Source organism: Quercus robur, chromosome 8 (assembly GCF_932294415.1).
Source record: "Quercus robur chromosome 8, dhQueRobu3.1, whole genome shotgun sequence".
NCBI classification, from domain to species: Eukaryota; Viridiplantae; Streptophyta; class Magnoliopsida; order Fagales; family Fagaceae; genus Quercus; species Quercus robur.
Genome location: NC_065541.1, coordinates 19965739 through 19981106, shown reverse-complemented (window position 1 = coordinate 19981106; position 15368 = coordinate 19965739). Strand labels below are relative to the sequence as shown.

The following is a 15368-nucleotide window of genomic DNA, read 5'->3' as shown; positions in this document are numbered from 1 at the left end:
TCAAACCCTAAAAAAATTTTAATAGATTGTTGAAAGCTCGAATTTGTGTGAAAAACACGAGCTGTTTAGACCCCCAAATTAAAAATTACGGCTCAGTTGATTTTACTCTAACTTTGCGGAATAGAGTAAATGCGAGTGAACAAACAATAAAACTACTCTAAGCCATATTCATCAAATATCAACAATAAAATGAAAGCTAAAAGAGTAGAGAAGAAAGATGCAAATACAAGATAAGACCGAGACGTGTTATCAAAGAGGAAACCAAAGAACTCGGCGAAAAACCTCTTCGCCGCTCTCCAAGCCGTAAATCGATCTACTAGAGAATAAGTTGGAGTACACGAATAACAAAAGACCCTCCAAGCCTAGTCTACCTCCATGTACTTGAGCCCTCCAAGCTCCTGCTGCCAACTGACTTGACGAAGTCTTGTCTTCTCTAACTCTCCGGATCATGCAATTCAACCCAATTGCATCCACCAAACAAATGGCTTTTTCCAATGCTTCCCAGTAGTACCAAAACCTCACTTTACACTCAGAATGGGTGTGATAAGTGTTTGGGCTATCAACCTCTCAAGGGTTTGGATATGGAGAGGTAGGAGTTGAGGAAAACCACAAAAAATTGTGTAGAGGATTGTGGGTATGACAATCTCTAACTCTCAAGGGTTATGTCTAGGGTTTTCTCTTTGAAAGCACTCCCTACAATGTGTGGGTAATGTGAGTATATATAGTGTGGGTAAAGACATGGTGTAACAGATATGCTAAAATAGCAAAATAGAATATTTCGCAGGTATTTCATCGGAAGGCCTTACTTGCAAAATACTCGTGAAAACCAACTATCATGACTCTTCGCATTCCAATCATGTGCTTTGCACGTGGCTCACTTCGCGGGACGGCTTCTCACAAAATCCACACTTTCTTCAATAGGCACTTGAGTCTTCACACTCTCTCTCACACACAACTCATACAATAAAATCCCACATAAAATACAGGATACATATGATTGAACAAAAATACAATCAAATTTGGTACAAAATTAAAGCCAACACAAAATAGTTGTAAATAACAACTTTACAGTGATGCTCAAATCGCACAAATCTTGTTGTTCAATTGAAAGAACCTATAGATGGGTCGTTGCTATAGCTTCTACTGCTCTTTCAATCGCATAGCTAGCGCGGTCTGCATCAGTGAGTCTCCCACAAAAACATTTTCCAAGTTAGGATTTTCAAAGCTTTTGTGTGGTATTTACTTAAGCAAATAAAAATTAAAAATTAAAAATTAAAACTTACGTAGCACAATTTGAGAGGTCAACAAAAATTTAAAGGCTTCAACCATATAATATTTATTGATTATAAGAAAGGAAATTGTGACACTAATATTGACACTGCTCTAACCATCGCGATTTTTTTCTTCAATAGAAAATCTGTCGGAGACCAACTCGGAATTGAAAAAACAAAAACTATTTAGATTCATTCAGTCCACGTCTCATTAGCTGTCTGGCAGTGGTATCTAGGTCAGATATGACGAACCTACTACTACTAGAGGACTCCAACCATTAATTTGTGGTCCATTAATAATATAAAACTACCATTCCAAGCCCACAAATTATCCACGAGTCTTGGGTTTGAGGCAAGGATGTCAATACCGTACCGGAGGCCGTACCGGTTTGGCCACTGGTACGATATATTTCGGATACCGGTCAATACCGGTGTACCGTTTCGGGTTTACCGCTATTTTTTATATTTATAAATATATATATATATATATATATATATATATATATATATATATGTATGTGTTTGTGTATATATATATATTATAATAAATATAAAAGTTTACCATAAAACATTTCCTCAATTTAGAACTAGTTATTCATGGTTTTAGACTTTAGTATCAATTAAAAGGGAAAAAAAATAAAATAGAAAGCTTAAAAGTTACCATTGCATACTAAGAAAACAAATAATACTAATAAGTTAATACAAATAAGTTACCACTTTGTCCTAACAAAAATTCAAAAATTACAAAACTTAAAAAAAAAAAAAAAAAAACTTTTTTCTGTACCGGCCGGTACGCCCGGTACCGGCCGGTATTGCTCGAAATTGGCCGGTACGGCCGGTACGAGGCCGGTACGGCCGGTATTTTTTCCGGTACGAAACAGGGGGGTCGAGTGTACCGGATTGCTGGCCGGTACGGTACGGTACGACCGGTACGGTACGACCGGTACGTTACGGTATTGACATCCATGGTCTGAGGTCACTTGGGCATGAAAATCAACGCATCTGAAATTATCTCTACCAACCAACGATGTCCAGTCAAGAATAGTTTGCGACACGATTATTATGTTATGGCTCAAACATTTGTAAGCCACTCATATTTCCAAAGTCATGCAAGAAGTGTGTACGGATTTCTTGGAAACCATTGGAACTTTTAATTAAATGAAAGGCAGCGGCAAAGCCACAATTTCAACTTAGTGTGTGTTTGGTTCCGCGTTGCGTTGCGTTGCTGCGTCTGCGTTTTCACACTTTTTTTTTTTTTTTTTTTTTTTTTTTTTTTTTTTTTTTTTTTTTTTTACATTTCACACGTTTTACAGAAAAGGGAGACAAATGACACTGTAGCAGCACTGTAGCAGTATTGTAGCAGTACTGTTTATGGGACCCACAGCTACTTTATTCATTAAAAAATATTAAAAATTGGTCCCACGGTACTATTTACACATTTAAAAATTATTTTGCTACAGTGTTTTCAGTTTTCAGTTTTCAGTTTCAGCAACAATAAGTTCAATCCAAACACACCCTTAGGAGAGACAATATTAAATGATATCCCAATACTCATTATTATGATCATTTTTTTTTATAAACTCAATTAACTACGTGCATATATATATATATATATATATATATTTCATATCATTTTTTTTTTGAGGAAAAATATCATATCATTAAAATAAAGAAACAGAAACAATTAAATCATAGTTTGTAACAATCAAATTACAAAATTAATTTAAATACATAATGTTTAAATTAAAATAAATCAACATAAGAGTGTTAAGAATATAATATTATACCTATTAAGTTGTATTAATGTTTCAATGCTTTCTTCTAAAAAATTATGCACAATTAAAAATTTCTTTCTTTCTTTTTGTAGTTAAAATTTAGGTTTACAGAAAGAGTATGAAATTGTGAAAAATTGGAAAAAAAATATGAATCATATTAAAGATACAATAAAAATTCACAACAGTTTCACAAGATTCCTTAAATTAAAACACCACCTCATCTATCATTAAAAGAATTTAAATATATGTGGTTTTCATCCCAAATGCAAAGTACATAAAAGTAGATTTTTTTTTTTTTTTGGTTAATGCTCTAAATAAGGTGCTTTCAATCTTTTCATCCTTACTTTTTATATATAAAAACTCTTAAAAGTCTAGTCTGTACTATGTAAAACGCAACGGAAGCTTAGGGTGTGGGAAAAGAAAACCCTAGTGCCATATTTGATTTTTCATAAAAAGAATTAAAAAAAAAAATCAAGACTTGTTTAAGAGAGAGAAAATATATTAAGGTTTGGTTAACAAGTATTAAAAAGCATTAGTTATGGTTGAGTTTTGTATTGTAATCTATAAGTTTTTTTTTTTTTTGGGAGTCAGCACAACATTTAATTAAATGAGTATTTATTTATTTGTTTTTACTTTGTACTACTTCTCAATACGGGTTTGGCTTACCTCTAGAATTTTTTTAATTGAAATCTCTTTTTATTTTAATGAGAGATTGTCACGTTACCCACTAACTAAATAAAAAGTTGAGATTAAAACTTACTACCACTTATCATTGTATATATAAAACAAAAAAAAACATGTCGAGTTAAAAAAATACTAAAGGTAAAGCAAACCCTCTCAATACAGGAATCCATTCAATTCGTCCTTAACGAGTGTAATCAAGCACCCATTAACATATTTTAAATTATACATGTAGGGTCACGTTTTTAAGGCCAAGTCCAAGATGCATGGGACCTTAGACCAGTGAGCCCGATACAATAAATTTGTAGAAAGTGGGCCAAAGAGCTGGGTTTTAGTGTATGGACAACGATCATCACGGTATTCCTCATGGGCCGAGTTTACCAGACAGAATTGATCCTCGGCACGATCCGAGGAACTTTTCATGGTGCCTCTGGCGTGTTGGGGGGAGGGTCTTTTTTTTCTTCCGTTTCTCTTTACTCCCCTTTTATAGTCGTTCTCTTCCTCCTGAATGGGGTCCCTAGGGTAGGTACTTGTCCCATCAGCCCTTCCCTCCAGTTGTTGGGAGTGGTTGTAAGGACAGAGGAGTATGACCGTGTCAGACACAAGGCACTGAATGCAATAATGGCAGCCTTTCCCTTAGACGCTTCCGTTTTCTCCGTTGTCTTTTTCTTATCTAGTACTTTTCCTACACTGTGGAACGATATGGAGTGTCACTACCTTTTGTATGTTGCCTCTTTTACCCTCGGTTATATCCATGCCGAGGAGGATTCTCCCATGGCCGAGGAGGGGTTTTCCTTGGGCTGGGCCCCTAGCCCAGTGTAAACATCGACATGGGCCTATTAGTCTTTTACCCCCCCACAATAGCCCCTCAAAATCCTGTTGTTCGGCTCCTCGGATGGAGATGAGGGTTTTGGTGATATCGAGCCTCTATCATGGTTTGCCAAGTCTTTCCTTCCATTAATGCCAGAGTCTCTTCGTTTGCCCGAGGCGCGTTCCTAGTTATGAGACATTCTTTTAGTCTATCCAAGCCACGTCCCTGTCGTTTCGGTACACGAGGCACGCTTTAATTAGGGCCCTTTCAAGAGGTGACGTAAATCCAACGGCTGAAGACTACTTTGGAACTCGAGCGAGATTGATCTCGTTTGTAATTCCTTCTTGGGGATTTAGGGCGAATTGATTGCCTCCAGATTCGTCCCCTATATAAGACGCGCAATGGGAGATAGTCCCCCTTTATTTGCAGACCCTTGAGTTTTTCAGGTTTCTAACTCCCCAAATATTCCCAAAGTCCCTACTATGAAAGTGACTGAGATTTAGGGAGTGAAATGGTCATGGTTAGGGTGAGGGTGAAGGAACAAAACCCTCTTCAGAAGCCTTGGGTATCTCCGAGATTTAGAATGGCCCGGTCAGGACAAGGGAGGCAAAGGCTCAAGACATTTTTTCTCCTCGACAAGGCAAGAAAGGAGCCTCTTCTTCCTTCAGCCAAAATCCGAAGCGGGTGGAAGTCGCATCAGATTTTTGGTGCGACAGCACTGAGACCTCCATTCGGTGCCGTATGTCATGCACGTGAGGGCCTGGATTTCCCATCATTGGTACCATCCGTGCTTGCTCGATTGCTGCTAGAATGATACTTGCTCGGTTGCTGCCAAAGTAGGTATGGGGATGGGCATCCCCGCTTCTTCCTCTCTTCCATCACTGGTGCCACCCAAGCTTGCCTAGTCGCTGCTAGAGCAGGTTACGGACCGGGTGCCTCTACTTCTTCTTCTCTTCCATCACTGGTGCCATCCAGACTTGCCTAGTCGCTGTTAAAGCAAGGTTGTGGACCAGGTGCCTCCGCTTCTTCTTCTCTTCCATCACTGGTGCCATCCAGACTTGCCTAGTTGTTATTAGAGCAAAATTGAAGGATCTATCGTCCCTGTGTATCTTTTTTTTTTTTTTAGTTAGCTTATGATTACAGGCTTGTCTAAGCCCTTTTATGTATATTGTACTATCTCTTGATCTAATAAAAGATGATTTTGTCGTATTTTATGTATCCTTTCTCTTCTGCAATAATTATCTTGTGAATAGATGTGCTGGTGTCTTTTCTTTCGAACCATACTTAGAATCGATGCCCTCGTCGGTAAAGAGTTATTACTTTGAACTTATTGAAATTGACGAGCACAACAATGCCAAATTTAAATAGGTTAACTATACAAGACTAACCAGGATAACAGCCGCACGCTCTGTATTGTGAACGGGGTGACCGCCCGAGGATGTGTAATCCAAAAAAAACTGTCCGAGGGGGTCGCTGGGTATTAGGGTTCTTTTCCACGTCTCTAATGATATTCGTAGCTTTAACTTGTTGTGTGTGTATGGTCCGAGGACCGAGGCATGACTGTACCTAGTCTAAACACTCAGAAAGGCACCATTGTGTGTCAGTTTCCATAAGGCCGGAGGGCCGAGGACCATGCAAGACCTCCATTCTACCTAGGACTTAGGCTTAGGCCCTTAGAATGTCTAGCTTCCCCATAGGCTTGAGTCCGAGGACCATGCAAGACCTTGGTTCTGTCTAGCACTTGGGCTCTTAGATTGTCTAGTTTCCCCATAGGTTTAAGTCCGAGGACCATGCAAGACCTTGGTTCTGTCTAGCACCTGGGCTCTTAGAGTGCCTAGTTTCCCCATAGGCTTGAGTCCGAAGACCATGCAAGACCTTGGTTCTGTCTAGCACTTGGGCTCTTAGAGTGTCTAGTTTCCCGATAGGCTTGAGTCCGAGGACCATGTAAGACCTTGGTTCTGTCTAGCACTTGGGCTTAGGCTCTTAGAGTGTCTAGTTTCCCCATAGGTTTGAGTCCGAGGATCATGCAAGACCTTAGTTCTGTCTAGCACGTGGGCTTTTAGAGTGTCTAGTTTTCTCATAGGTTTGAGTCCGAGGACCATGCAAGACATTGGTTCTGTCTAGCACTTGGGCTCTTAGAGTGTCTAGTTTCCCTATAGGTTTGTGTCCGAGGACCATGCATGACCTTGGTTCTGTATAGCACCTGGGCTCTTAGAATGTCTAGTTTCCCCATAGGCTTGAGTCCGAGGACCATGCAAGACCTTGGTTTTGTCTAGCACTTGGGCTTAGGTTCTTAAAGTGTTTAGTTTCCCCATAGGCTTGAGTTCTAGAACCATGCAAGACTTTGGTTCTGTCTAGCACCTGGGCTCTTAAAGTGTCTAGTTTTCCCATAGGTTTGAGTCCGAGGACCATGTAAGACCTTGGTTCTGTCTAGCACTTGGGCTCTTAGAGTGTCTAGTTTCCCCATAGGTTTGTCTCTAAAGACCATGCAAGACCTTGATTCTGTCTAGCATCTGGGCTCTTAAAGTGTCTAGTTTCCCCATAGGCTTGAGTCTGAGGACCATGCAAGACCTTGGTTCTGTCTAGCACTTGGGCTTAGGCTCTTAGAGTGTCTAGTTTCCCCATAGGCTTGAGTCCGAGGACCATGCAAGACCTTGGTTCTGTCTAGCACTTGGTTTGGCCATCAACTTCTCTCTCTCCGTAGGGGATTTAGCAAACTGGACTACTAGGCCCGCGAGAATTAGCCCCTTGTCAGGTGCCCGGGGCACACGTCTGACGTTAGAAGCCTCTAGGACCACGTTTCACTTAACAACCTTTTCCACGTAATCAACGCTTCGAAGTGTGGGCCTGAGTAGAAGCTAAGTTACGACAACGATGATGTGTTTTAGGAAATAAGGGGGAGGCTTTCGTGTAGCTTGTACCACCGCCACAACGGTCTTCCTAATGGACTCCTACTAGCAGGAGCTTGATCCCACCGTGATCAGCCGTTGCACTTGCTAACGCACAAGCTCTTCCCACAGACGGCGCCAATTGTAGGGTCACGTTTTTCAGGCCAAGCCCAAGATGCATGGGACCTTAGACTAGTGAGCCCGATACAATGAATTTGTAGAGAGTGGGCCAAAGAGCTGGGCTTTAGTGTATGGACAACAATCATCACGGTGTTCCTCATGGGCCGAGTTTACCAAAGAGAATTGGTCATCGACACAATCCGAGGAGCTTTTCATGGTGCCTCTGGTGTGTTAGGGGGAGGGTCTTTTTTTTTCTTCCGTTTCTCTTTACTCCCCTTTTATAGTCGTTCTCTTCCTCCTGAATGGGGTCCTTAGGGTGGGTACTTGTCCCATCAGCCCTTCCCTCCAGTTGTTGGGAGTGGTTGTAAGGACAGAGGAGTATGGCCGTGTTAGGCACAAGGCACTGAATGCAATAATGGCAGCCTTTCCCTTAGACGCTTCTGTTTTCTCCGTTGTCTTTTTCTCATATAGTGCTTTTACTGCCTTGTGAAACGATATGGAGTGTCGCTACCTTTTGTATGTTGCCTCTTTTACCCTCGGTTATATCCATGCCGAGGAGGATTCTCCCATGGCCGAGGAGGGGTTTTCCTTGGACTGGGCCCCTGGCCTAGTGTAAACATCGACATGGGCCTATTAGTCTTTTACTCCCCACAATACAATAAAAACAATTATTTCCTTTAGGGAACATTGCAATTTTATCTTCTTCTTTTTTTGCTTAATACATTCAAATATATATATATATATATATATATATATATATATATATTTTAATTCCTTACATGAATAAGATGTGGATTTAATTCTTGTATGCTTTTTTTTTTACCAATAATTCTTGTATGCTTATACTATGTTTTCATGTTCATTCGTTTGCATGTTTAATTCTTGCTAATCCATATTTAGATTTCAAATCATTCACACGTGTTAACCTTAATTGAATTTTAGATCTAGGACTAAATTCCCATTTAGGGTCTTAGATCTATTCGTATTCCATGCACAAAAATCAATCTTTGTCTCATATTTGTTCAAAATGCATACTTTTCATGACTAAAATACATTCATTTTCACATCATCTTGATTGATTTGATTTTCACATGATTAAAAAACGTTTTTATTATTACTTTTAACACGAAAAACCAAAACCTTTCCTTTGCCTTTTTCAACACCCAACTAAAATCAGATCTGAAATTTTATCCGAAATCTCATTCATTCTTTTAAATCTAAAACCAAATCAAGAATTTTCTCATAAAAATTCCTTGTTTTCAATACATAAAGTCAAATCTGGAATTTTCTCATAAAATTGCTTATTTTCAACACCTAAAATCATATCTAGAATTTTCTATAAAAATTCAGTCATTCCTTCAAAAACTAGATTCAAATTCCTTTTCTCCACACATTCATCGTTTTTATCATTAAAAGATTAAATTTGAATGTTCTCAAAAAAATTACTTTCTTTTTCATAAAGATTAGATCTTCTACATGGGATAAGGTAGATCTTAGAGTTTCAAGAGAATTCAGTCTTAGATCTAGAACTAACAATTGCATATTGCTTCTTATAATTGGCTGCATCATTTTGCATATTGTATGTGACTACATAAAAGGTCACTTTGAGTCTAGAGGACCGAACTTTGTTTAGGCAAATTAAAGTGGGTGTCTAACACCTTCCTACTCTATAACCTAGTCCCCAAATCTAGGATTTTAGATTCATAGATTAGTGTTTTATCATTTTCTTTAGTAGAATGTAACTAGGACCAAAACTTTGTAATTTTTACTTAGATTGTAACTAGGACTGAAGCAATGTAATTTCTACCGATTGTCTATATTTTGATTAATGAAAATTTGAGGCAATTCAGTCATACACTTTTGTATTTTATAATTTTTCTTATTTTTTGTAATATTAAAACAAGTGGTGGCTCCACATTAATTAAACCCAAAGAAGTACCACGTATACTCTTTTGAGAGATTACCCCAAAAGTTTTGGTTCGCTCACAATAACATATATTAAATTTAGTCTACATAATCATATCACGAGATAAATTAAGTCTTACATAACCATATCATAGTCTTGCTAAAAAAATTGAAGGAAAAAAAAAAACAAATGCATGGCATAATTGTTTACATTGAAAAAATAATAGAAACATGACACACAAAATTACTACAACCCCTTCAACAAACAAACCCCTTACCCTTCTATCAATATCTCCAATAAGTTGGACCATATCATGCAAGGTTCAATTTCTTCTCTCAATACACAACTTTTTGAATGTTGCTTATTATCATCCTTACTTGCGAAAGTAGGTGGCACATTGATGGGCAAGCACTATTAAAAAAAATGACAAGTAGTATTTTTCAGACTATATTAATAAAGTTTTTGCTTGTTCATGGCATTAATACATGCTCTAAAGCCCCACATCGACATCTAATTATAATATTTCGGAACCTAATTCCATCATTGATTTCATTATGACAGATACAAATATAGTTAACATCATATCATATATAAAAGATCTGTGACAAATTGATTCCACATGATTCACACCCAGCTTGGCAGGCTCTATGGAATAAGCACATGACATACCATCTCCAACTCGACATGATCATTTTTTGATTGAGTATGGTTGTCTTTAATTTCTTTTTATGCTTCCACATCATTTTCACTAGCATCATGATGAGTTCTGTCATCTTAAAGGAGTTATGTGAAGACAAACATATTTATTGTGAAAATTGACCCATTATTCCTTTTCTTTTTTTTTTTTTTTTTTTTTTTTTTTTTTTTTTTTTGAGAAACTGACTCATTATTCCATAAATGTAGGTAAAGAAAGATATGAAATTTGTAATATGAAGTATATATTATAGGATACCCTGTCAGACTTTTGAAATGTACTAGCCCTCCTTATGTGGTTGTACAATATATTTTTTTTCTTTGATTATTTTAATTAATTATATTTTAAATGTTATGTTTAATTTTAGGATAATTTCCTATTAAACAAAATTTTCAAAAAAAAAAAATTTAACTAAAACTTACAATTATTCACCGATTTTAATTCAAACCAAAAACTCATTACATGTGACAAAATAATGAAAAATATCTAAAGAGAATGACATTGTACCATTTAAAGGTGAAATAATGTCTCAATATATAATATACACATATGTTAAAAAAAATAAATAAATAAAAACTGTGCAATGTTGTTTTGTTTAAGCATTTATGTTAATAAAGTTACCATAAAAAGGTGTATAGTTTAAATGAAAAAAATTTAAAAGTAAACAGTTTAATTTTAGGGTAAACTATATAAATGGTCCCTATTCTTTACACCATATTTCAATTTAGTCTCTAACCTTTCAATTGTGTCAATTTGGTCCCTAACTTTTTAGTGTCGTGTCAGCTTAGTCCCTGTCGTTATCTCATGGATGGAAAAATTTGACGTGTCAAACGGCCTAATTTTTATTGCCACATCAACGAACACATGTCCTGCCACGTTAGTGTTTTTTTTTTTTTTTTTTTTTTTTTGATAAGAAAATTTGCAGATTTTATTAAACAGGGGCAGATCCAAATTAATTCTAAAACACACATCTCCCTAAAATCCAAAATCCCTAACGGTGAGGGTGGCAACTCCTTCTTCTTCTAGCAGCGCCTTCTTTCTTCTAGCAACGCCTTCTCTACTTCAACAACCCCAGGTCTGTCTCTTTATCTCGCGATCTCTCTCTCTCTCTCTCTCTCTCATCCTTACTTCATGTTTGGCTCCCTCAAAATTCAATGCTTTAGTCTTTTCTTGCTCTTAATTTCATATTATCATTTGGCTCAGCCTTTATGTCTTTCGTATTTTTATACTTTATATCACTATTTTTTTGCTTATGTATACTCTTTTCTTACTAATTTTTTATGCTCAATCTCGCATCGGTGGAGATTGGCCCTATGGTTGTTGCAATGTGGAAACTCCATTTTTTTTAAACCCTTTAACTCCGCTATAGTCCACTGTGAATCTGTTTAGGACCATTTCTACCTAAAATGGTAGGACCCACTTGTAGTAATGTACACATATAGACAAACACATTCAAATGAACCTTTGCATGATAAGACATACTGTGAATCTGTTTGAGACCATTTCTACCTTAAATGGTAGGACCCACTTGTAGTAAACACATTCAAATGAACCTTTGCATGATAAATCATATGATTCAAAAGGTACCGGATTCACATAGAAAATTCAATAAAAGAGTAAAGACATGGAGATGGTCAAGTTGACACTTCATTCTTTATAAATACTAAATTCCAAAGTTAATATGTTCTCCAAAAAATGGTTATTGAAATTGAGGACTTGTTTCTAAGAATGATAACAAAAGATTAAATTTGTATTTTTCTTTTTCTCCCTTTAATGAAATAAAAGAAGTGCATAAAAGCCTAACTGGTACTAGTGAAAAATAATATTGTTTATGTATCTTATTTTGTTTGTTTGTTTGTTTTTTTTTTTTTTTTTTTTTTTTTTTTGCAAGAATGGATGAATTTTCTGTGGAAGTTCATCATGGTGGGAAATTTTTTGAGTGATCCAATTACGTATTAGGGGGTTGCTATAAATTATTTTGATGGTAATGAATGAGATTGTTGGTCTGCCCAAGAATTGAGAAATATGGTTGAGAAGTTGGGGTATACGAGTTATGGTAAGTTGTGGTATAGGATGCCTATGGTGAGCTTGGAGGATGGTGGGCTTAGGCCTGTAACTATTGACAATGATGATTTGGCTATGAGTATGGTAGATGTTGTTCAGGGGCATAAGGTGATAGAGTTGTATGTAGAGCACTGTGTGGATGTGCCTAACATAATTGATGATGTGGGAGATGATATAAACTATTCTAAAAATTCTAAAGACTCAAGTGGTAGTGATGATGCTTTTGATAAGATGGTGATGGGACCAGTAGATTTAGGCCAGGCAAGCAAAGAACAAGATAGTAACATGGCGATGGGGTCAAATGCCAAGATCGCAATTGGTCTTAGTGACAATGACCAACCTTATGAATCTGAGGAGCTTTTAAGTATGGATGATGATGATGACAACAATGTTATACTTCCTTATCCTGTGTTCGTACCTCCTACAAACCCAAAACATACCAACTTTGTAAAGGGAATGCTGTTTATTTCACTTGAACAGTTTAAGAATGCTGTAACTGATTATGCAGTTCATGGGGGCTAGGGTATTTGGTTTTAAAAAAATGATAAATTTCGAGTGAGGGCAATTTATCAAGATGGGTGTAAGTGGATAGCATAAGCCGAAGAGGCCCAGGAGAAAAGCAATTGATACGCCAAGGGGGAAAATAAAGCCTTGGGTCAGCAATGTACCACTTCTAGAAATATGGGGTCCACCTCCTTCATGGAAAGGAAACTCTTCTGTAACCAAAGAAACATTGATGGCTGCTAGTCAAACTGCAAGGTATAGGGAGGCATTCAACATACTTGGTAGTCAGGAATCAATTCATGCACCACCATCATTTAGGCGACAAAGCGAGAAAGGAAAGGAAGGAAGTCGTGGCTAATTTTTATTTACATTCATTTTAAAGACCAGTCAGAATTTTTATTTGTTTTGACTTATATTCTATTATGGATTCATATTTTAAGTCAACTACCAATTCGTTTCATGCACTTTGGATGTTCATTTTAAGTTATGTTGTGTATTGATAAGTTTGATATGTCATGTAATTTGACTATTGAGTACTCTAGATGATTACCAACAGGTTTGAATGGATGTTATTGTTAGTGTCATTTTATGATGCCCAGTTTTTTATGTATCGTGTCCATTATTTTCCTTATTGTCTTTGCAGTTTGGTACTTCTTAATGCCAAAAAATATGGATGATTGCCAATGTGCTTGAATGGATATTTTCGTTTAGTGTCATTTTGAGTTTGGATGATTGCAAACTCAAATTACATCGTAGTATCTATTACAAACTCAAAATTACATCATTTGAAACTAGTACATTAGTTAGCCTTTAAGTTAACATCATTGTGCTGCAAGCCTCCATATGAGCCTCCATATGAGGTACTTGAAGACATTTGTAACCTGGTACAAATAAATTATAATTAGTTTCAAATGAACAGCTACAAAAAAACCCCACAATAACATACATAAGCATAAAAGAACAGTCAAAGAATATGAGCTCTAAACAAAAGTATCATATGAAATCATCATCTAAAACTTATGATTGATGACAGATTGAGAATAAGTCTCCACACACTAAAAATTTAGAACATATACACACACTACCACAAGTGCAAAGCAAACTAACTACACAGGAGATATTTTTTAAGTAACCTTTCAGGAGGCACAGATCAAAAGAAACAAAAACAAACAAAACAGTCTATTTCTTTTCTTTACCTCACACTTTCTCAGCAGCCAAACATTGAAACAAATATAATAAAAACTCAACTCTAAGGCTCTGTTCTATTTAAACCAATTTCAATCTGAATTTTAATCCATATCAATCAAAAAAATTGAAACTTGAAAAAGATCATATAAATAAACGTCAAAGATGCAATGCCTTGCCATATGATGTCTATGAAATCAACTTTCTTGTAGCTTCATGTAGATCTGAAACACAAAGAGAATTGAAATAGGCTTAATTTTCAAGGGTCAAATAATTTGGTTAAGAATTAGAACACAATCACTTATTTAACAAATAAGGACAAAATATCACATCACTGTGAATAAAGTATTATTCTTCTAAATTAGTGAATTAATTACATGGTAGGATTGAGATAGCAGAGAGGGAGTGAGACGGATCTGGTGGTGGTGGATGGGTTACAGATCTAGCAGTTGCAGTGGCGTTGGTGGACTTTTTTTTCCCTGGGATTGAAACGTTAGAGAGAGTAAGAGACCAAGAGAGAAGGAGGAGTGAAAAGGGAAGAAGAGAGATAAGGCTTCAGAGAAGGGTATTTTTGTAACAAATTTAACTTTTCAAAAATGTTTCTCTTTCTTCAATAAATGTGATTTCACGTGTAGTTTACTTATTATTTAATTCTTTCTTAATGGGAGCCGTACAGCACCCTTAACAAGACCCTTAATAATATAAAACTACTATTCCAAGCCCACAAATTATCCACGAGTATTGGGTCTGAGGTCACTTGGGCATGAAAATCCAACGCATCTGAAATTATCTCTACCAACCAATGATGTCCAGTCAAGAATAGTTTGCGACACGATTATTGTGTTATGGCTCAAACATTTGTAAGCCACTCATATTTCCAAAGTCATGCAAGAAGTGTGTACGGATTTCTTGGAAACCATTGAAACTTTTAATTAAATGGAAGGCAGCGGCAGAGCCACAATTCCAACTTAGGAGAGACAAGATTAAATGATATCCCAATACTCATTATTATGATCGTTTTACTTTATAAACTCAATTAACTACGTGCATATATATATATATATATATATATATATTTCATATCATTTTTTTTTTTGAGAAAAAATATCATATCATTAAAATAAAGAAACAGAAACAATTAAATCATAGTTTGTAACAATCAAATTAAAAATGATGTCTCAATAATACCATTTAAAGGTGAAATAATGTCTCAATATATAATATACACATATGTTAAAAAAATAATAAATAAAAACTGTGCAATGTTGTTTTGTTTAAGCATTTATGTTAATAAAGTTAAAGGTGTATAGTCTAAATGAAAACATTTTAAAAGTATAGAATTTAATTTTAAATCTCCAAAAGTGTTATGTTTTTAATTTAAAACCATTACTAAAGTATAAACAGCTGAGTATGTCATTATCATGTACATATCTACAATATTTCGTCAAAAAATGTACAGTGATAGAAAA

At 36.1% G+C, this 15368-nt stretch overlaps 1 protein-coding gene and 1 long non-coding RNA gene across 2 annotated transcripts; one reads left to right on the top strand and one right to left on the bottom strand.

The window, feature by feature from the left end:
- The first annotated feature begins 11127 nt into the window (after positions 1-11127).
- Positions 11128-13250, top strand: LOC126693929 (uncharacterized). Its single transcript, XM_050389982.1, has 2 exons — positions 11128-11221; positions 12038-13250. Exon 2 carries the CDS (start codon positions 12172-12174, stop codon positions 12730-12732), a length of 561 nt encoding a protein of 186 aa, XP_050245939.1. The 5' UTR covers positions 11128-11221; positions 12038-12171; the 3' UTR covers positions 12733-13250.
- Positions 13251-13437: 187 nt separating this feature from the next.
- Positions 13438-14440, bottom strand: LOC126693928 (uncharacterized). Its single transcript, XR_007645573.1, has 2 exons — positions 14277-14440; positions 13438-13595 (listed from the first exon to the last, which is right to left on the bottom strand). It is a non-coding gene; the product is annotated as an uncharacterized LOC126693928 (long non-coding RNA).
- Between the last annotated feature and the right edge of the window lie 928 nt (positions 14441-15368).